This window comes from Coregonus clupeaformis, chromosome 17 (assembly GCF_020615455.1).
Source record: "Coregonus clupeaformis isolate EN_2021a chromosome 17, ASM2061545v1, whole genome shotgun sequence".
Taxonomy (NCBI): domain Eukaryota; kingdom Metazoa; phylum Chordata; class Actinopteri; order Salmoniformes; family Salmonidae; genus Coregonus; species Coregonus clupeaformis.
This window is the reverse complement of record NC_059208.1, coordinates 22,901,053-22,923,392: the sequence shown is the minus strand read 5'-3', so window position 1 is coordinate 22,923,392 and position 22,340 is coordinate 22,901,053. Positions and strand designations below refer to the sequence as shown.

Genomic DNA, 22,340 nt, shown 5'->3' with positions numbered 1-22,340 from the left:
AGAGCAGGCACTATATATATAGTTAGATAGATAACTAGATTTCCCTTGAACTTAAATGGCCCATTATCGTTGCTTTTAATGAGCTTGGCTATGAGGCTGTTTTTCTGCGAGGCATCTAACTACAGGATCCCATTTTTAACTATCTGGCCAGGCGAAAATACTCTCGCGATAAAGCAAAGATTGGAGCCATCGCTACCCCACCATGGAAGAGAAGACAGCGCCGGAGAAGATGGCTGCCATTTTACAGCCCTCTAACCAATTGTACTATTACGTGTGTTTTTCCGCGTTATTTGTAATTTATTTTGTACATAATGTTTCTGCCATCGTCTCTTATAACCAAAAAGAGCTTCTGGATATCAGGACAGCGATTACTCATCTCGTATTGGACGAAGATTTTTTCTTCAACGAGGCGGCCGCGAAGGATATCATACAGACACCCGACAAGGCCCAAATCCCCGTCATTCGCGTGAGGAAGAGACGGAGATATCGTGGGACGTAGATCGGGGTGCCTTGTAAGGGATCCGACGGCGAGCGAGTAAACTGCCTCTTCCATCAATCCTATTAGCCAACGTTCAATCATTTGAAAATAAATTGGATGACTTAAGATTACGGTTATCCTACCAACGGGACATTAAAAACTGTAATATCTTATGTTTCACTGAGTCGTGGCTGAACGACGACATGGATTTCATACAGCTAGCGGGCTATACGCTACATCGGCAGGATAGAACGGCTGACTCCGGTAAGACAAGGGGTGGCGGTCTGTGTATATTTGTAAACAACAGCTGGTGCACAAAATCAAATACTAAGGAAGTCTCGAGGTTTTGCTCGCCTGAGGTAGAGTATCTTATGATAAGCTGTAGACCACACTATTTACCAAGAGAGTTTTCATCTATATTTTTCATACATGTAGATGTCTATTTACCACCACAAACCAATGCTGGATGAGTTGAATGAGTTGTACAAGGCCATAAATCAACAGGAAAACGCTCATCCAGATGCAGCGCTCCTAGTGGCCGGGGACTTTAATGCAGGGAAACTTAAATCCGTTCTACCTAATTTCTACCAGCATGTAAAATGTGCAACCAGAGGAAAAAAAACTCTAGACAACCTTTACTCCACACACAGAGACGCATACTAAGCTCTCCCTCGCCCTCCATTTGGCAAATCTGACCATAACTCTATCCTCCTGATTCCTGCTTATAAGCAAAAACTAAAGCAGGAAGCACCAGTGACTCGGTTAATAAAAAAGTGGTCAGATGACGCAGATGCTAAGCTACAGGACTGTTTTGCTAGCACAGACTGGAACATGTTCCGGGATTCTTCAGACAGCATTGAGGAGTACACCACATCAGTCACTGGCTTCATCAATAAGTGCATCGATGATGTCGTCCCCACAGTGACCGTACGTACATACCCCAACCAGAAGCCATGTATTACAGGAAACATCCGCACTGAGCTAAAGGGTAGAGCTGCCGCTTTCAAGGAACGGGACTCTAACCCGGACGCTTATAAGAAATCCCGCTATGACCTCCGACGAACCATCAAACAGGCAAAGAGTCAATACAGGACTAAGATTGAATCGTACTACACTGGCTCTGACGCTCGTCGGATGTGGCAGAGCTTGAAAACTATTACAGACTACAAAGGGAAGCACAGCCGCGAGCTGCCCAGTGACACAAGCCTACCAGACGAGCTAAACCACTTCTATGCTCGCTTCGAGGCAAGCAACACTGAAGCATGCATGAGAGCACCAGCTGTTCCGGATGACTATGTGATCACGCTCTCCGTAGCCGATGTGAGTAAGACTTTTAAGCAGGTCAACATTCACAAGGCCGCAGGGCCAGACGGATTACCAGGACGTGTACTCCGAGCATGTGCTGACCAACTGGCAAGTGTCTTCACTGACATTTTCAACATGTCCCTGACGGAGTCTGTAATACCAACATGTTTCAAGCAGACCACCATAGTCCCCGTGCCCAAGGACTCTAAGAAAACCTGCCTAAATGACTACCGACCCGTAGCACTGACGTCTGTAGCCATGAAGTGCTTTGAAAGGCTGGTCATGGCTCACATCAACAGCATTATCCCAGAAACCCTAGACCCACTCCAATTTGCATACCGCCCCAACAGATCCACAGATGATGCAATCTCTATTGCACTCCACACTGCCCTTTCCCACCTGGACAAGAGGAACACCTACGTGAGAATGCTATTCATTGACTACAGCTCAGCATTCAACACCATAGTGCCCTCTAAGCTCATCACTAAGCTAAGGATCCTGGGACTAAACACCTCCCTCTGCAACTGGATCCTGGACTTCCTGACGGGCCGCCCCCAGGTGGTAAGGGTAGGTAACAACACATCTGCCACACTGATCCTCAACACGGGGGCCCCTCAGGGGTGCGTGCTCAGTCCCCTCCTGTTCACCCATGACTGCATGGCCAGGCATGACTCCAACACCATCATTAAGTTTGCCGACGACACAACAGTGGTAGGCCTGATCACCGACAACGATGAGACAGCCTATAGGGAGGAGGTCAGAGACCTGGCCGTGTGGTGCCAGGACAACAACCTCTCCCTCAACGTGACCAAGACAAAGGAGATGATTATGGACTACAGGAAAAAAAAGAGGACTGAGCACGCCCCCATTCTCATCGACGGGGCTGTAGTGGAACAGGTTGAGAGCTTCAAGTTCCTTGGTGTCCACATCACCAACGAACTATCATGGTCCAAACACACCAAGACAGTCGTGAAGAGGGCACGACAAAGCCCATTCCCCCTCAGGAGACTGAAAAGATTTGGCATGGGTCCTCAGATCCTCAAACAATTCTACAGCTGCACCATCGAGAGCATCCTGACTGGTTGCATCACCGTCTGGTATGGCAACTGCTTGGCCTCCGACCGCAAGGCACTACAGAGGGTAGTGCGTACGGCCCAGTACATCACTGGGGCCAAGCTTCCTGCCATCCAGGACCTCTATACCAGGCGGTGTCAGAGGAAAGCCCTAAAAATTGTCAAAGACTCCAGCCACCCTAGTCATAGACTGTTCTCTCTGCTACCGCACGGCAAGCGGTACCGGAGTGCCAAGTCTAGGTCCAAAAGACTTCTCAACAGCTTCTACCCCCAAGCCATAAGACTCCTGAACAGCTAATCATGGCTACCCAGACTATTTGCACTGCCCCCCCCACCCCATCCTTTTACGCTGCTGCTACTCTGATAATTATTTATGCATAGTCACTTTAACTCTACCCACATGTACATATTACCTCAACTACCTCAACTAGCCGGTGCCCACGCACATTGACTCTGCAACGGTACCCCCCTGTATATATAGCCTCCCTACTGTCACTTTATTTTACTTCTGCTCTTTTTTTCTCAACACTTTTTTTTGTTGTTGTTTTATTTTTACTTTTTTTGTTAAAAATAAATGCAATGTTGGTTAAGGGCTGTAAGTAAGCATTTCACTGTAATGTCTGCACCTGTTGTATTCGGCGCATGTGACCAATAAAATTTGATTTGATTTGATTTGATGGCCATCACTGTTTGATGCAGTGACTCTGGGGTGTAATTAGTTTGTGTGATATTGCTGCTAAGACTGAAATTTGAGGCGACTTGGAATCAAGGAAACATGGTCATCTGTGTGCCCATTTGCCCTGTGGATAAATGCCTCTCCTTGGCGCCTGCACTGTGTGAACAGTCTGTTGGAGAGCGGCTGGCTTAGCCTTGTGGGTAATGCTGCCTGCACCCTGCCTATGTACACACACACACGCATGCACGTACTGTATACACGCACACACACACGCACACACACACACACACACACACACAGTCAGTAGCCTGCTGAAACTTGCCCAGCTCTCTCTCTCTCCATCTCTGCAGCAGCATGGTGTGTGTGTGTGTGTATGTGTGTTGGCCAGTTAATATACAGTATACCCTAATATTTTTCATTTTTTTCCGCCAGTCTTGTATTACTGCAATATGCTAGTACACAACATACAATATACATAACAATTGACACATGCAGGGGGAAAAGGTCTGCAATCCATCAGCCGAGCAGCCGGGCGCCAATAAATCACGTCACTCAGGATCAGTCAAACTCTCACTCACTCCACTGTTGCCTTGACGATAGGCCCAGCCCTGGTCCTGCACTGTCAATTATTCAGTCAGGCAGTTGGACAGCCGCCCATATCGTCTTACCCACTTACCCCAGGATCTACCCACCCCGCTCAGTTCTGAGGTAAGCTTGCATCAGTGCTAATGTATTGGCTCGAGGCACAGTTGCTAAGGACTCGGTTGGCTGCTTTCTTTGCTCAGTCCCAGGCTCCATCCACTGCACAACACTAGCAAAGGCCTTGAATCACTTTAAAGTTTTTTGGGAAACTAAACTAAAGTAAAAGTAAAGTTGTGTTTACAATTGCTGGACTAAAACCCGGAGGTGAATAAATAATCCTGTAAATAATGTTCAAAGTGGTACATGCCCATTACAGAACCAAGTACAGTGTGTACTGTAAACATGTTAAAATATAACAAATTAAAGGGCTAATACACCTAAATACATATTTGTTTCCTTACCCTGTAAACCAGGGGTGTCAAACGTACGGCCCGCGGGCCGGATCAGGCCCGCAAACGGGTTTAATCCGGCCCGCGAGATGATGTAAAAAAAAACAAATTTTTTTTTTTTTTTTTTTTTAAGTATAAAAAAGCGCTGCAATTTTTCAATAAAATAAACTGCTGTTCCAATTGCGTCCACTTGATGGCGCAATAGCAATTGTGTTAAGCAAGCAAACTGTTTATACCGGGGCAGAGCAAGTAGGTCAAGCACGTGCAGCCAATGAGCTACTTTGTTTTGCCCGCGATATTTATTACGGCTTCTACTTTTAACATTATGTGCTTTGGCACCCTCATTGCCCCAATATGTCTCTGTCAAAAAAGAGAAAAGTGGACGCAGAGTGCAGAGTGTTCCAAGAAAAATGGTAATCCTATTTAATCACGGAATTGAATGGGAAAGCTGTATGTTTGGTGTGTTCAGAGCATGTTGCAGTGCTGAAAGAATATAACCTTTGTCGCCACTATGTGAGTCTTCATGCCGACAAATATGACAACTTTCAAGGACAGCGGAGATGAGAGAAGGTGAATGAACTGTTGGCGGGTCTGAAGAAACAGCAGTCTGTGTTTACTCACAGCCGAGACATCAGTGACGCTGCAGTGAAAGCTAGCTACCTCATTGCTAATGAAATCACAGTGGCTTCAAAACCATTTAGTGAGGGTGAATTTGTAAAAACATGCATGATGAAGGCAGCGGAGATTGTGTGCCCTGAAAAGCGGCAGGCTTTTGCAAATATCAGCCTGACAAGAAACACAGTTGCAGACAGGATTTCTGATCTTTCAGTGGATTTGGACAGCCAGTTGAAGCAAAAAGTAAAGTCATTTATTGCGTTTTCGGTTGCAATTGATGAAAGCACGGACATTACAGATGTTGCACAACTGGCAATTTTTTCATCCGCGGAGTTGATGACACATTGACCGTCACCGTGGAGTTGGTGCCGATGACAGATACAACGACAGCAGCTGATATTTTTACCGCACTCGTCGGCGCGCTGGACAGGGTCGGAGTGGACTGGTCCCGCGCTGTCAGCCTGGCTACAGATGGTGCGCCCTCAATGATCGGGAAAAAAGCAGGCGTTGTGACAAAGTTCAGAGAGAAAGTGCAATCTGCAAATGGAGGACGTGATTTTTGGACTTTTCACTGTATTTTGCACCAGGAGGCTTTGTGTTGCAAGTCATTAAAGATAGATAACGTCATGAAGGTGTTCATCCAAACTGTTAATTTCATCCGATCCAGAAGCCTGAATCACCGTCAGTTTGACAGCCTTCTCAGAGAGAAAGACCACATCTATGGCCTGCCATACCACACTGAGGTAAGATGGTTAAGCCGAGGGTGCTGTGCTGAGGCGTTTCTTTGATTTACGAGAAGAAATTGAACAGTTCATGGAAGAAAAGGGCAAACCAGTGTTAGAATTTCATTCCGCAGAATGGATGCCGGACCTTGCATTTATGGTGGATGTTACAGAGCACCTGAATAACTTGAACAAACAGCTGCAAGGGCGCAACAAAGTTGTCACGCAGTATTATGACAGCATACGTTCTTTCAAGTTGAAGCTGTCATTGTGGGAGACGCAACTTGCCGGTGGTGATGCAGCTCACTTCCTCTGTCTGAAAAATGTGTGCGCGACCCAACATGTGGCAGACATGAAGCGGTTCAAAGATAAAATAACTGGACTGTTACGGGAGTTTGAGCAACGCTTTCAGATTTATGTTTATATGTTTTTATGTTGATGTGCTATTGTTTTTAATTGATTTTATTTTATTTGTATATTTAACCTATTCTTGACTCTGTGGTTCTTGCACTTGTTTGGGGAACAGGATTTCATTATTTTTATCTACATTTCTGCATGAGAAATGACACCCTGATATAGTTCTGTGATCTGTGAAACAGTTCTGTTAATCACTGAGGCATTGTGTGTTTGTGTGTTCTTTTTTCTTTAGAATTTTCAAATAAACTTGACGTGTTTTATGATTAATAGTGATGTTGTGCTTGTACTATTTTGGACACACTGTCCTCAGGCTCCAGCTTTATGTTGTATGTTGATCGTATTAAAACAAAGAAAACAATCTGAAGTTGTTGTTTTTAAGTTATGTATACCATGATTTTTCCGGTCCGGCCCACTTGGGAATAGATTTTCCTCCATGTGGCCCCTGAGCTAAAATGAATTTGACACCCCTGCTGTAAACAGTCTTTGGACAAAGAGATAGATAAACCCATGCTTTCTTTTGTTTTTTCCTTGGCTGCTGTCACCAATCGTAACCCCAAATTAGCATGTTTGAAATATCCGTTGACAAATTCATTGATATACGCAACCAATGTCAGACACTGGGATGATTTGGGCATGAGATTTAAAACATGCAAATGTTTTATTCTACCCCATCTTTCCCCCCACCCAGATGTCCCAAGGGACTCACCTTGGACGATGAGGAAGACGTGGGCTATGCGGGGTTTGTTGCTGGCCTGGAAGCTGCAGGTGTACAGCCCCTCGTCAGCTACCTCCACTTTCTCTATCTGGATGGAGAAGTCACTAGTGTTACTGTTGACCAGCGACACCCGTCTGTCCAGCGACCACTTGTCTGTCCCCGCAAACAGGATGTTTGAGCGGTTCAACCACGCCTTGTGGGTCACGTCCTCGTCGATTTTACACCTTCGAGATAGAGGGGGAGAAAACAGCGGACAAGACAAGACCCAGATAATTTAATAATAATCATTTCTTAAACTTGTATACCGCTTTTCATTACAGAAAATAATCTCAAAGTGCATAAAAAGCTAAACAAACAAACAACACATTTAAAGTTAGATGGTAGAGATGGATATTGAATGTCTCTATTTGGCTTATGATGAAAGGCTGGGAGTTGAGGCAGTTTGGATTGGAAAGGCAGTGTAGCTTCAGCGGAGGGAGGGGGCATTGATGGTACAGCCAGAGAGAAACAAAGACGGTCTGACAAACAGGCCCGGAGCGCTTCATCAGTGCACTACATCTGCTTCTCCTCCATAGGACCCGCCCCTCCGTAGGTACTGGTCCTCCATTGCCTGGGTGATGCCACAGCTGCTGAAAAGTGCACGAAAAGCCACCACATCTTGGCAGTGGTTAAGAACAATCCCTGAGCCTCTTCTGCCATCTCTGGACACAGCATCCAGTACTTGTTGTGATTCTTCCTGACAGATGAAGCAATAAAGCCGGGGCTGCATTATTTGAATTCAAACAGCCAGTTAGCTAGCTAACTATAAGACAAAAAGATGACTTTTCATCCCAATTCTGCAACTCTGAGAGTCAAGACCGCGAGATGTAAGTGATCAACCCCCACAGCAGACAAACCCAAAAGTAAAAATACAACTAAAAAATGCAACAAAAATTACAAAATGATGTACAATATTTACAGAGCTCTCTGCCTAGGCAACCTCACGGTGCCATGGCAACTATGGAACATACATACCTTGAGGTGAGTCTGTATGTGCTTATGTATGAACAAAGATAGCATAGACATTTTTGAGGAGGAGCGGAAGTGAACCCTGGAACCACAAAGAACTTCTGGTGCGTTTGTAAACAGCTGTTCCATCGCGGCTGTAAACGGCTAGCTAGAAAAGCTAGCTAACTTAGTCTAGTTGTTTTCTCAAGGTCCAATTTATGACTGGGGACAAATCTATTTTTGAAAATGAAAGTTTACAGATTTCCCAAAGAAGCATCACAGCGGGCTGCATTGCCTGCATGGAAAGTAACATTAGCAGCAGGAGGAGGCGGCTCCAGGATGATGTGTAGCACACGGGTAAGTTGTTTATTAAGTTAACCATCTATTCTAGGTAACGTCAGCTAGCTAGCTACATATACATAGGATAGACAGCCAACCAAAATATATGTTTTTTTAATGACTCAAACCAGTGTTGTGTTCGAGACCACCTAAAGTGAGACCGATTCAAGACCAAGACCAGAGCAAATCGAGTCCAAGTCAAGACCAAGACCGGAAGGCGGGCGAGACCGAGTCAAGACCGAGACTGGGAGGTGGACAAGGGGTCCGAGAATGAATCAAGACTGAGACCAGAAAAATGCGAGTTCAATTGAAGACCATGATTGTAATTTTGTCAAATCGCCACCATAATAAGAGTTCAAAATGTCCAGTATTTCTGTGTTCATATTTCAGAAGAACATATGGATTCTTTAGACATTCAAAATTGTGAAAAGATGCATGCTGAGGGCAAATGGAGCCACTCTACAAATTATTACTAACCCAAACACATTGGGGAACAATGAGGGCCTTCTTATAAAATAATAATAATTATGATTCTAATTATATTATTATTTTCAATGATGTTCTGATTTAATCTCTTCAGTTTTTGATGGAAAGGGTTATCACTGAAGATAAAAAAAGATCCAATCAGGATTTTTCTTTGGTGGTCTCTGGGGAAATCTAGCTAGCTAAGTCAGCCATTGGCTAGGCCATCAGAAGCTAGACAGAAGGCATCTGCCATTCAACTGTATTAGGGCAACATTTTGGAGTGACAGTGGAATCAACCAATCACATTTTGACTTGGGTGGGACCGATTTTATAAAAACAACAAATGGAGACTTCTGCCTTCTCAAAGGCCAACAGGTCACTGCGCAATAGTGAACAGTAGTTTTTCCACAGTCTTGCTAGCTATCTTTTGTTGTAGGCTAGTTTGCAGCGGCTGCAGCAGATTTAGCTTCTCCCTTTTCAATAATAACTTTCAACAAGAAGTTAACCTTTTACTGCAGTGAGCTAAATCAGGGTCACACAGAGTGATTCTTGGTAGTCTTAAACAAATCTACTTTCAAACAAAAGTATACACCTCACACACATGGTTATAGGCTTTAAAAAAGACACCTGTACCATGTCAGATATAGAGTTGAAATGTATAATTTTTTTTGTTTGCATCCCAATATTACACTTTATATACATCACAGAAGACTGAAATATAACACAACTGTTTGACATAGAAACACCGGATTTCCGTTGTTAAATTTTTTTATAATCTTTATTAATTATCAAAATATGAAAAATCAGAAAACATTCCACCCATGAGGCCAAAGAGGGCACTTTTGGTAATTGACTGCAGGAAAGGGTTGTTTCAAATGATCATCATCTGGTGAGTGGAACTGTGTTTTTTGTAATAATGTATTTTTTTGTTTTTGCTCAATAGATTGGGTGGGCCTGGCAAGATGAATGCTGAATTGCACGTCACAAATAGCCTACTAACCAAGATTTCGGACCAAACTTTTTCAATACCTGCTTTGCATACCCATTGTTGCCTTAGTTAGCATTTACTGGTAGAAATCATAAGTTGAAACGTCTTTCATACCTACCCTACTGGCTACCGATGACATTCTTCTGTGAGCTGCTCCATGCCAGTGCATGTGAATATACTTCACATGCTTTGCGATTGTGAAGGCTACTTTGTGCATGATTTCACTATTGTACTACATAATTGATAAGTCGTATACCTCCACTCCACTACTTTGATACTCATCAGTGGGAATTAAGAAGTGAGTATACTGAAAGAAAAGTGGGTATAAGGCATAAACCTGCGTATAGCCTCCACTACACCACTGGGCCTCTGTGTTTTACAAAAAGTGCAAATGAGTGCGCTGGTATTACTGTTGCTGCCTTTTCAGCATCATTATCCTGTCACACACTGAAGGCCTAGGTCCAATAGGTTCGCCACTGCGCAAACATGTCGATATTACAGTCCATTCGGAAAGTATTCAGGTCCCTTCAATTTTTCCACATTTTGTTGCGTTACAGCCTTATTCTAAAATAGATAAAAAATAACAAATCCTCATCAATCTACACACAATACATCATAAAGACAAAGTGAAAACAGTTTTTTTTTAAATTTTAGCAAATTTATAAAAAATAAAAAACATAAATACCTTATTCAGACCCTTTGCAATGAGACTCGAAATGGAGCTCAGGTGCATCCTGTTTCTGTTGATCATCCTTGAGATGTTTCTAAGACTTGACTGGAGTCCACCTGTGGTACATTCAATTGATTGAACATGATTTGGAAAGGCACACACCTGTCTATGTAAGGTCCCACAGTTGACAGTGCATGTAAAAGCAAAAACCAAGCCACGAGGTTGAAGGACTTGTCCGTAGAGCTCCGAGACAGGATTGTGTCGAGGTACAAATCTGGGGAAGGGTCCCAACAAATTTCTGCAGCATTGAAGGTCCCCAAGAACACAGTGGCCTCCATCATTCTTAAATGGAAGAAGTTTGGAACCACCAAGACTCTTCCTAGAGCTGGCCGCCCGGCCAAACTGAGCAATTGGGGGAGAAGGGCCTTGGTCAGGGAGGTGACCAAGAACCCGATTGTCACTCTGACAGAGCTCCAGAGTTCCTCTGTGGAAATGGGAGAACCTTCCAGAATGACAACCATCTCTGCAGCACTCCACCAATCAGGTCTTTATGGTAGAGTGGCCAGACTAAAGCCACTCCTCAGTAAAAGGCACATGACAGCCCGCTTGGAGTTTGCCAAAACGCACGTAAAGGACTAAGATTCTCTGGTCTGATGAATCCAAGATTGAACTCTTTGGCCTGAATGCCAAGTGTCACGTCTGGAGGAAACCTGGTACCATCCTTACGGTGAAGCATGGTGGTGGCAGCATCATGCTGTGGGGATGTTTTTCAGCGGCAGGGACTGAGAGACTAGTCAGGAATGAGGGAAAGATGAACGGAGCAAAGTACAGAGATATCCTTGATGAAAACCTTGCTCCAGAGCAGTCAGGACCTCAGACTGGGATTCGCCTTCCAACAGGACAACGGCCCTAAGCACACAGCCAAGACAATGCAGGAGTGGCTTCGGGACTAGTCTCTGACAATGTCCTTGAGTGGCCCAGCATAGCCTGGACTTAAACCTGATCTAACATCTTTGGAGACTTGAAAATAGCTGTGCAGCGACGCTCCCCATCCAACCTGACAGAGAGGATCTGCAAAGAAGAATGGGAGAAACTCCCCAAATACAGGTGTGCCAAGCTTGTAGCGTCATACGCAAGAATACTCGAGGCTGTAATCGCTGCCAAAGGTGCTTCAACAAAGTACTGAGTAATGGGTTTGAATACTTATTTAAATGTGATATTTTATTTTTTATTTTTATTAATTTGCTAAAATGTCTAAAAAACTGTTTTGACTTTGTCATTATGGGGTATTGTGTGTAGATTGATGAGAAAAAAATACTATTTAATCAATTTTAGAAAAAAGCTGTAACGTAACAAAATGTGGAAAAAGTCAAGGGGTCTGAGTACTTTCCAAATGCACTGTTATTGTCTGCATAATAATACTGTTCAGGTATTAATGTTTCAAGAAAGGAGTGTATATATTTGGCCTGGCGAAGCGGATTTGTGCGCTTACTGAATGGAAGCTGATAGTTTTGAGTTTTTTACTCCGGTGGTCTCGGCTGGTTTCAGGAAGAAATTAAGAGTCCTCACTGTCCGAGACCGAGTCAAGACTGAGTACAAATGTATCCGACAATAAGATAAGACCGAGACACTCAAAATGTGGTCTCGAGACCATTAGCTTGATCTGCTAAAAACAACAAATACACCGTTAAATTATTTACCAATTTAAAGTTTTTTTTTATGTGAACTGTTTGTGAATCCGTTTTTGCCATTGGGCCTGGGCATTAGACTCCAGAGCCCTTTATTGCAGAGTTGGATCACTGAGGTGGTCAGTTTTCAATTTGCTAACACTTATCATGTGGTTTGTGCAGGCTGAAATATGGTGAGTTGGGATGTTATCGGAAACATTGAAATTTGAAACAAGCACGGTAACAAGCATTCGTTGTTACATCCATGTAATTACAGACTGCAATTACCACCAGTTACATGTTGTTAATACAGTGTAACAATGAATTATTACAATTAATTAGAATACTTGTTACAGTGTAATTACATATGTAATTACACTTTAATAAGGACCCCTTAAAATTAAGTGTTACCTCCTTTTTCATTAGACATTAGTTACATGCATCATGAAATCGATTAGTGCATCCCCTACCCTTGTAATGAAGGTGGGCCTTAAAGTTGCAATATGCAGAAATTGCACCGCCAAAAAGTTACATATTGCAGCTTTAAGGATGACATGCACAGGAGAGAGACATTACTAGCAAATACCACTATCATGAGGGTGTGCAGAAAATAATATTTTACGGTTAATTTGATTTAATTTCAAAATACATGTTGATCATCCTGTTGTAATGTGCAGTTCAATATTATCACCACAAAGTGTCAGCGCTAGCATTTGTATTATAGTTTCGTTTTACTACATGTAAACAAACCACTAGCTAGGTCTTGTAATGTAACGTTGATAATACATACCTAGCACAAGGTAGCTGTTCATAAAAAATACAGTATGTTTCTTAATTGAAACTAACTGGGCAATACACCTGGGTAAAATATAGTTCCGTTTGGAGGAAGCAGGTGAAGAGCTAGGAGTGACAGATTGGTGAGGGGGGAGAGAGGGGCTGATAGTGGTAATTACTGCTGCTACCTAACTTTTGATGTTTACAATGTGGCCTTCAAACATTGGACTCGTATGCTAGCTACATTTAGTTTAGTTATATTGTTGGCTGTCGTGAGAGAAATTCATCTATCTAACTGGCTATCGAGGTATGCTGATCTTCCCCTACCTTCACATCACGCTAGCTCTGTGGTTATTTGCTGTGCTAGCCAAATGTAGCTAACACCACCAGAGCATATGGATAATAAACGGGAAATAAATGTTTGACGATTTTGTTTTGTGGATCTGGTAGCAACAAATCAATGTGTGTTTATAACTCATTTGTTCGTTTTTTTGGTTTGATCAAGAAATATGAACTTGTCAATTAACTAGCTAGCTATCTATTATGGCGTGCTGCAGTGCAGGATCCCACTGTGCAGATGTTAATTCAACGTCTATTTCAAGTATAATTTAAATGACGTGGAAACAATGTTGATTCAACCAGTTTGTGCCCAGTGGGATGTTTCTGGTTGAACCTCTTGGTTGCGCGTGCACATATAATGTGGTATTGTTTTAACATTTGAAAAGGTCTAGATGATAGAATAATTATTAATGACTAATTATTACACCCTGAAACTGTGTGAAATGTGTTAGAATGTGTGAGTGTAGGACCAGTAAAGATTATGACATTGAGCTACTATTTAGCAATGTGAGTAAGATTTAGACCAGACAACAAAGGACAAGGAGAACTGTCTACAGACAACTGAGAAACCAAGATAAAGAGGCCTCCCAATTTAGGGAGGAGAGAAACGGTTAGGCTTTTTAAGGAGTATGAGGACAGCGATAACTACGGAATGCATGTGTGTGTATGTATGTGTGTGTGTATGCATGTGTGTGTGTGTGTGTGTATGTATGTGTGTGTGTGTGTATATGTGTGTGTGTGTGTGTGTGTGAACTGATGGTCAGGAGAGCAGTTTTAAAGTTGAAAACTACAGCCCGTCTAAAGAGGGGGGATTTTTGTATGACGTGTGAGTATAAAAGATGGACTCTGAAATTGTGATGGCAGAATTCTCAATGAATAAATCTCTGACTATGCAGACCGGGACTCTGTCCGTTTCTTGACTTTGGGAGACGCACAGAGACACTGAAATAGTTTGTTAAATAATTCACATAACAGCTTGGTCCTTCTGAGCCGGAATCCAATACCTGCCTCTGTCATTCCAGGTAACTCTGAAAACCGTCGACGGGCGAATGATACATTCGTAAATAGAAAGTCCTGCCCTTTGACATTAAGGGTTTAGACAGGCCAGAGGACACCTGATTAATGACAGAGACGGTGACGGAATCCAAGCCTACATTTAATCTCGGCTGCAAGGATAAGGTCAGTAGTCTTTATGCATTAATTGGGGCAGTCTGGGATTGCTCAGGGTGGGTCCGTAACGATTCACGGTAATAGGCCATTACCAAAATAAACTACCCTGCATTCAGTGAACCTGTAGTAGATTATAGAACAGTAATGTTCAACAAATAATCCGGGATAAAGAAATACAGGGAGGGGTGTGAAGTGAAGAGAGTGTTAATATAATTGACGGTTAAGATCACTAGGAGATCTCTGTTGTACAGTGGGGAAAAAAAGTATTTAGTCAGCCACCAATTGTTTAAGTTCTCCCACTTAAAAAGATGAGAGAGGCCTGTAATTTTCATCATAGGTACACGTCAACTATGACAGACAAAATGAGATTTTTTTTCTCCAGAAAATCACATTGTAGGATTTTTACTGAATTTATTTGCAAATTATGGTGGAAAATAAGTATTTGGTCAATAACAAAAGTTTCTCAATACTTTGTTATATACCCTTTGTTGGCAATGACACAGGTCAAACGTTTTCTGTAAGTCTTCACAAGGTTTTCACACACTGTTGCTGGTATTTTGGCCCATTCCTCCATGCAGATCTCCTCTAGAGCAGAGATGTTTTGGGGCTGTCGCTGGGCAACACGGACTTTCAACTCCCTCCAAAGATTTTCTATGGGGTTGAGATCTGGAGACTGGCTAGGCCACTCCAGGACCTTGAAATGCTTCTTACAAAGCCACTCCTTCGTTGCCCGGGCGGTGTGTTTGGGATCATTGTCATGCTGAAAGACCCAGCCACGTTTAATCTTCAATGCCCTTGCTGATGGAAGGAGGTTTTCACTCAAAATCTCACGATACATGGCCCCATTCATTCTTTCCTTTACACGGATCAGTCGTCCTGGTCCCTTTGCAGAAAAACAGCCCCAAAGCATGATGTTTCCACCCCCATGCTTCACAGTAGGTATGGTGTTCTTTGGATGCAACTCAGCATTCTTTGTCCTCCAAACACGACGAGTTGAGTTTTTACCAAAAAGTTCTATTTTGGTTTCATCTGACCATATGACATTCTCCCAATCCTCTTCTGGATCATCCAAATGCACTCTAGCAAACTTCAGACGGGCCTGGACATGTACTGGCTTAAGCAGGGGGACACGTCTGGCACTGCAGGATTTGAGTCCCTGGCGGCGTAGTGTGTTACTGATGGTAGGCTTTGTTACTTTGGTCCCAGCTCTCTGCAGGTCATTCACTAGGTCCCCCTGTGTGGTTCTGGGATTTTTGCTCACCGTTCTTGCGATCATTTTGACCCCACGGGGTGAGATCTTGAATGGAGCCCCAGATCGAGGGAGATTTTCAGTGGTCTTGTATGTCTTCCATTTCCTAATAATTGCTCCCACAGTTGATTTCTTCAAACCAAGCTGCTTACCTATTGCAGATTCAGTCTTCCCAGCCTGGTGCAGGTCTACAATTTTGTTTCGGGTGTCCTTTGACAGCTCTTTGGTCTTGGCCATAGTGGAGTTTGGAGTGTGACTGTTTGAGGTTGTGGACAGGTGTCTTTTATACTGATAACAAGTTCAAACAGGTGCCATTAATACAGGTAACGAGTGGAGGACAGAGGAGCCTCTTAAAGAAGAAGTTACAGGTCTGTAGATTACTGATGGTAATTGAAGGTTAACAAAATGTATAATTTCTCTTCCAGGAGAAAGAGATTCGCTTATCTTATTGGAATATTGCCCAGGGATAGGGGGAGCGGTTTAGTGGAGTTAGGCAGTATTTAGGTCGTAAAAGTGAGCTACCAAATTAAGTGGGGTCTGGCTATTTTTGGTTGTTGTTTTTCAATTGGGTTTTTCAAATAAAAAACAACACACCTAGTATGATGTTTAGAAAGGGTTGTTATTTCAATTTTAGGGGTTTTTCAACAGGTCAAAGGTGATAAGTCTTAAAGGAGCACACACAGTGAATTTTATGGAGTTTTTCGGTTTTGACTGAGTTTAGGGTTTACATGATTTCTTATGAGAATAAATGTCATGAGGACTTAATGAACACTTGGGATAAGTAACATTTATGAAATATTTAGGATGATGGTAATGTTTAGTATACTATGGGATGGAACAGTTCGTTGAATGATTTCAATGGCCTCTGAACTCTGTTTTGACTTTCTGGTGTTAATTGATCATCCACAGATAGTTTATTTTACCAAGTTGAGGGTAATTTATAGTTCTGTGAAAAGTGTGAAGAAATTTATAATTTGGTAATAATATTTATGATTCGAACCATAAAATAACAGAAGATAGAGAGAGAGCTTTCCCTGAATGAGGGATACCTGTTGCTAGTAAATTGTACTAATCTTGGATTACTTTTACGGGATAGAAGTAAGATGAGGTATTATCAAATGTTGTCAGCAGGATTAAAACACTTCTCTGGTCCCAGTCAGCTGTCAAAAGAGGAAGTTTCAATAGATAGAGATCTACTTATAGAGAGCCACAGTAGGGCCCCAATTAAGGAAGTTTACAGATGGGTGAAGCAAGGCGCAGTAAATAAGGAAGGAATATGACAGCTTACCAATTCTCCCGAAATTACTGTTTAGATATGCTGCAATATTGACACACGGGCAGAGCCATGTGTCAACGGGAGGGAGGGATGGTAGAGCAAATTAGACAACACTTTGTTGCATATGGGATTACTAATTATAAAAATAAAAAAATAATTAAATTAAAACTTTTGTTCAAGATGTGTTATCTGTGCTCAAAATAATCACCAGGGCAGACAAAGGGCACCTCAGGGTGAGTATCCTCCGGCTAAGTACCCCTTCCAGCAATTGGAAATTGATTTTATAGACTTATTACAGAGTGAAGGGAATACATTTAGAGTAACCCCAGATAAAGATGGGTTATCCCCCTTTGAGAAAGTGTTTGGAAGACCTTACAGAATGCCACAGTTGGCAGAACCAGAACAGGCAGACATAGAACTAGAGAATACACTAGCAAAACACATGAGGAAATTGTTAGTAAACCGTATGTCTAAGAATTTGTGTCCTACAGGAGAATTAAAGGAGAATGTGATTCATAGTATATAACCTGGAGACTGGGTGTGGATCCAATCGTTGAGGAAAAAGGATTGAAAGCACCCACGCTGGGAGGGACCATACCAAGTCCTATTGGTAACTGCCTTCGCTATAAGAATAGCTGAGAGAGCCACTTGGGTCCACGTTACCCACTGCAAAAAGGTAGGCCCACATACCAGCACCGTTGAACACACACAGAGTTAAAGAGAAGAACTGACCCACTAGGGTTCGGGGGTAAACTCTGTTAACGAAGAAACCCTACCCCGACCTTTCATCACTGTGGGGTGTTTATAGAGGTGTGGGTATGGGGAAGTACCAGGCAGATGGGTCAGGGACAGGATTGGGATGGCGGTTTTGGGGATTTTGGGGGACTCTGAGCTGCATCATCATGTTAACCATATTATGGATTAATCCAGGTCAACCTAAACAGGGAAATTATGAACAAAATAATACCAAGGCACTGATTCGATCTCGTAGAAATACTGAAACCAAGAAAGACTATTGGGGGAATGATTATTTTATAGTTAACGTCAGTTTAGGACAAGATGGGGGATTCAAGAGAGCATTCGACTTATCCCATGAAGAGATAGGAGGTTTTGGGGGCTTTGGTAAGAAGGGGGCGTGTACAAGAAAGTTAGGTCCTAGAAGGTATGGTAAATATATTTGCACTGGGGAACGCTCATGTCCTTGGGCAAGGGTGTTTAAACATACCTGGGGAACATCCTATGAGAATGGGATGGACGCAGTACACCGATGGAGAATTAAACAAACCCATGATAAATGTAAAATGGAACTGGTGATAACGGTAAAGTCCATTATACAAGATGACATAGCAAGGAACTATTGGGCCTGTGTTGATGATTTTGGGGCAGATATATGTTTGAGGTTCATTTTTCAGGAGAGAAATGAATCTTCCACCCCCGAGACAGAACAGCAGGTAGATCTAATGTTATCACCAGAGGTACCAAAAACTAGTCTAATACACCTTGGAAGGCCCTCAGAAGGAATCCTAAAAAGCACTAAACCACCAAGGGTAGAATAGTTCCTCTTGCAGGAAATGAACCAAGGAGAAGTAGAAGGAATTTCAAATGAGAACTTCTGGGTAAGGTGAATGAACTACACAGCTAGGGTGTTGGGTCAAACTAATTGTTATGCCTGTTCAACAGGTAGGCCAACCCTTCTAACTGCACCTATGCCTCAGACAATGTTCTCTTGTGTGATAGATTTGGGATCAAACCAAACCTCACCTAATTGTTCTGATATTAAAATAACCACTCTTAAAAAGGATAATATTAAGGCACCCCAATTCACCATGACCCCCTGAGATTATCAATGTTATAGACACCAAAGTAATGTGAATCACAGATCAAATTGGAGAAGGGTTTACAACAACGTTTTTCTGGTGGGTTACAATTGATAAAAATGTTGACTGGATTAATTACATCTACAAAGGTTTGTTAATTAGACAAGGGATGCAGTGAAGAGAATCTCAGGCCAACTATCCGCCACCTCACTCATGACCTGCAGAATAGTTTGGTTCTCGAAATGCTTTTAGCAGAGAAGGGCGGATTTACAAGATGGTGGGAGGTCATTGTTGTATGTTTATCCCCAACAATACAGCCCCAGATGGTACAGTAACTAGAGCACTGGCAGGTCTCACTGCATTGAGTAAAGAATGGGCTGAGAACTTGGGGGTGAATACATCAATGACTGGTTGGTTTGATAACATGTTTGGTAAATGGAAAACTATTGTTGTAACTATTTTAGGCGCGGCAATCGCGTCTATGGGTATGCTTGTTCTTTGTGGATGTTGTCTTATTCCCTGTGTCCGAGGGTTGGTGAGCAAGGCGTTGGAATATGCAGTTTCCCAACAGATGGTGAGATACGGCCCAATCCCTGACTCCGACCTAAGGAATGAAGAATATGACCCACCAGGCTTGGTGGAGGACGACGACGATTCAGATAGTTTGAGACTGGATGTTTTCCTAGAACTATAAATCTCTAGTTTAAAAGTTATTGTAATGATCTTTTGTGTATTAAAGTCTTGTTTTAAGTATGATGTACTAGTTAACCGATGTTGCAGGATGTGATGAAGCAAATGTTCTTCACTATAGGCTTAGACTGTTGTTTCCAGATAGTGGGTAAACAGGTTAGGTACCATTGCTAAAGAGTAACGTTACACTTTTAATCATGGGGTAACCCTGATGAACCTGTATTGAATGAGACATTTTTATATGCAAATCAACTTATATGCTTCAATGTGTGTGATTCATTTCTATAACAACATATCTTTTGTGAGTATGTGTGTAATATTTAGTCAGAGGGTGGATTGATAGAATAATTATTAATGACTAATTATTACACCCTGAAACTGTGTGAAATGTGTTAGAATGTGTGAGTGTAGGACCAGTAAAGATTATGACATTGAGCTACTATTTAGCAACGTGAGTAAGAGTTAGACCAGACAACAAAGGACAAGGAGAACTGTCTACAGACAACTGAGAAACCAAGATAAAGAGGCCCCCCAATTTAGGGAGGAGAGAAACGGTTAGGCTTTTTAAGGAGTATGAGGACAGCGATAACTACGGAATGCATGTGTGTGTATGTATGTGTGTGTGTGTATGCATGTGTGTGTGTGTGTATGTATGTGTGTGTGTGTGTGTATATGTGTGTGTGTGTGTGTGTGAACTGATGGTCAGGAGAGCAGTTTTAAAGTGGAAAACTACAGCCCGCCTAAAGAGGGGGGATTTTTGTATGACGTGTGAGTATAAAAGATGGACTCTGAAATTGTGATGGCAGAATTCTCAATGAATACATCTCTGACTATGCAGACCGGGACTCTGTCCGTTTCTTGATTTTGGGAGACGCACAGAGACACTGAAATAGTTTGTTAAATAATTCACATAACACTAGAGTAGATTCGTAATAGTTTTTCAGAACTGTCTGGTATAAGCTCAAGCAATTTAGACTGGGCAAGTTCATTCCAAGTGAAACCTCCACCTACATGTACCCCAGGCACCGTGTAATGGAAAACAAACTCGCCCACTCTTTTGACTACTATCCTTTCTTTAATATACTATTACCTCACAAGACCTTCTTGAAAACCAGATTTTATCTCAATGCAACTAACCTGGATATATACACTGAGTGTACAAAACATTAGGAACACCTTCCTAATATTGAGTTGCACACCCTTTTGCCCTCAGAACAGTATGAAAATGTATGCACTCACTAACTGTAAGTCGCTCTGGGTAAGAGCGTCTGCTCAAATGACTAAAAAAATAAATAAAAATAAATAAAAAAATAGAACAGCCTCCATTTTCTGGCCCATGTTGACTCCAATGCTTACCACAGTTGTGTCAAGTTGGCTGGATGTCCTTTGGGTGGTGGACTATTCTTGATACACACGGGAAATTGTTTAGCGTGAAAAACCCAGCAGCATTGCAGTTCTTGACACACTCAAACCGGTGAGCCTGGCACCTACTACCATACCCCGTTGAAAGGCATTTAGATATTTTGTGTTGTCCATTCACCCTCTGAATGGCACACATACACAATCCATGTCTCAATTGTCTCAAGGCTTAAATATCCTTCTTTAACCTGTCTCCTCCCCTTCAGCTACACTGATTGAAGCAGATTTAACAAGTTACACCAATAAGGGATCATAGCTTTCACCTGGATTCACCTGGTCAGTCTGTCATGGAAAGAGCAGGTGTTCCTAATGTTTTGTACACTCAGTCTATATGTACATATCAATACAAATATTATTTTGAGTTTGGAATGTAATTTCTCTCAGTTTTTGAACTAGAAATGTTTGGTGACAGTATGACTGAAGTACTGTCCTTCACCACTAGATGTCCTTACAAGCTTCAGCTGGGGACAAGGCCAGGAGAGGATAAGCCTGAGTGCTTATGTTTAATTGATGTGGCCAGGGTAAAAAAATCTCTGTGAGGTAGATCACACGGCCTCCAGTGAATAGGTCTCATCTGTGCCAGTGATATTGCCTTTAATTGCCCATGCAATGAACAGGTGAGCCTGTAAGTATGAAAGGGCATCATATATCAACTAAAGGAGCCTGTGGCGGTCTATGGTTCTAGGGCTAGGTAATATGAGGTGACAGTGATGGTGACCAGATTTGGAATGACACCTGACAGTGGGTTTAATAGTTCAAATGTTCATATACAGTAGGCCTTTATGAAGGCCTCAAAGTCCAGGATATTGACAAAATGGCTATTTTGCTGAGGAAAATTTTTCAACCTAGTTGGGGTATACCTCATGGGGTTTCTATGACAGTGAATTGGCAATTAAGTCAGCATGATGACAGGTAAAAAAACAAAACAATTTGAACATGTAATTAGTCAGTGCAGGTGTAGGATCAAAGAGTTACCTCAGAATGACGCTCTCTCCTTCCAGCACTGTAATGTTGTCGGGCAGTTGGCCGAATTCGGCTCCATGCACACTTGGCCCTGCCAAGGAAAATGAGAGAAGAGAGGGAGGAGGGTGAGCATAATGCCGTTATAACAACAACAGACGGTCCATTCACATTCTCAATCCCCCAATCCCCTGGTTGGCATCTCAGCCACCGCGGTGCTGAGTACCTCATCGATCCAGGTCAGGCTGGATGTGTTTGGCGGTTTACTTAGTTATTTGTGACGGGAAAGTAATAAATATACAAACACAGGTGTTGTAACGTATTCACTGACCCCTGTATTATTTAAATAATGATATGGTTTTGCCCCCCCCACCCCGGTTGTGTGTTTGTGTGTGTGTGTATGTGTGTCTCATTGAACAGTGTTGATAATGAGCCGGGGGAAGAGGAGGATTCACACAGGGGCGTCAGAGCGTGAAATGAAGGTACACCAACGGCAAC

General features: G+C 42.5%; 1 protein-coding gene across 1 annotated transcript in view; it reads right to left on the bottom strand.

Moving 5' to 3' along the window:
• Positions 1 to 22,340, bottom strand: part of LOC121585325 (igLON family member 5-like) — a 61,961-nt gene that overhangs the window by 12,315 nt on the left and 27,306 nt on the right. Inside the window, exons 3-4 of the mRNA XM_045225974.1 lie at positions 21,858 to 21,936; positions 7,024 to 7,256 (exon numbers count right to left, since the gene is read on the bottom strand). Of these exons, the coding sequence (XP_045081909.1) occupies positions 7,024 to 7,256; positions 21,858 to 21,936 (312 nt within the window). The remainder of the gene's footprint in view (positions 1 to 7,023; positions 7,257 to 21,857; positions 21,937 to 22,340) is intronic.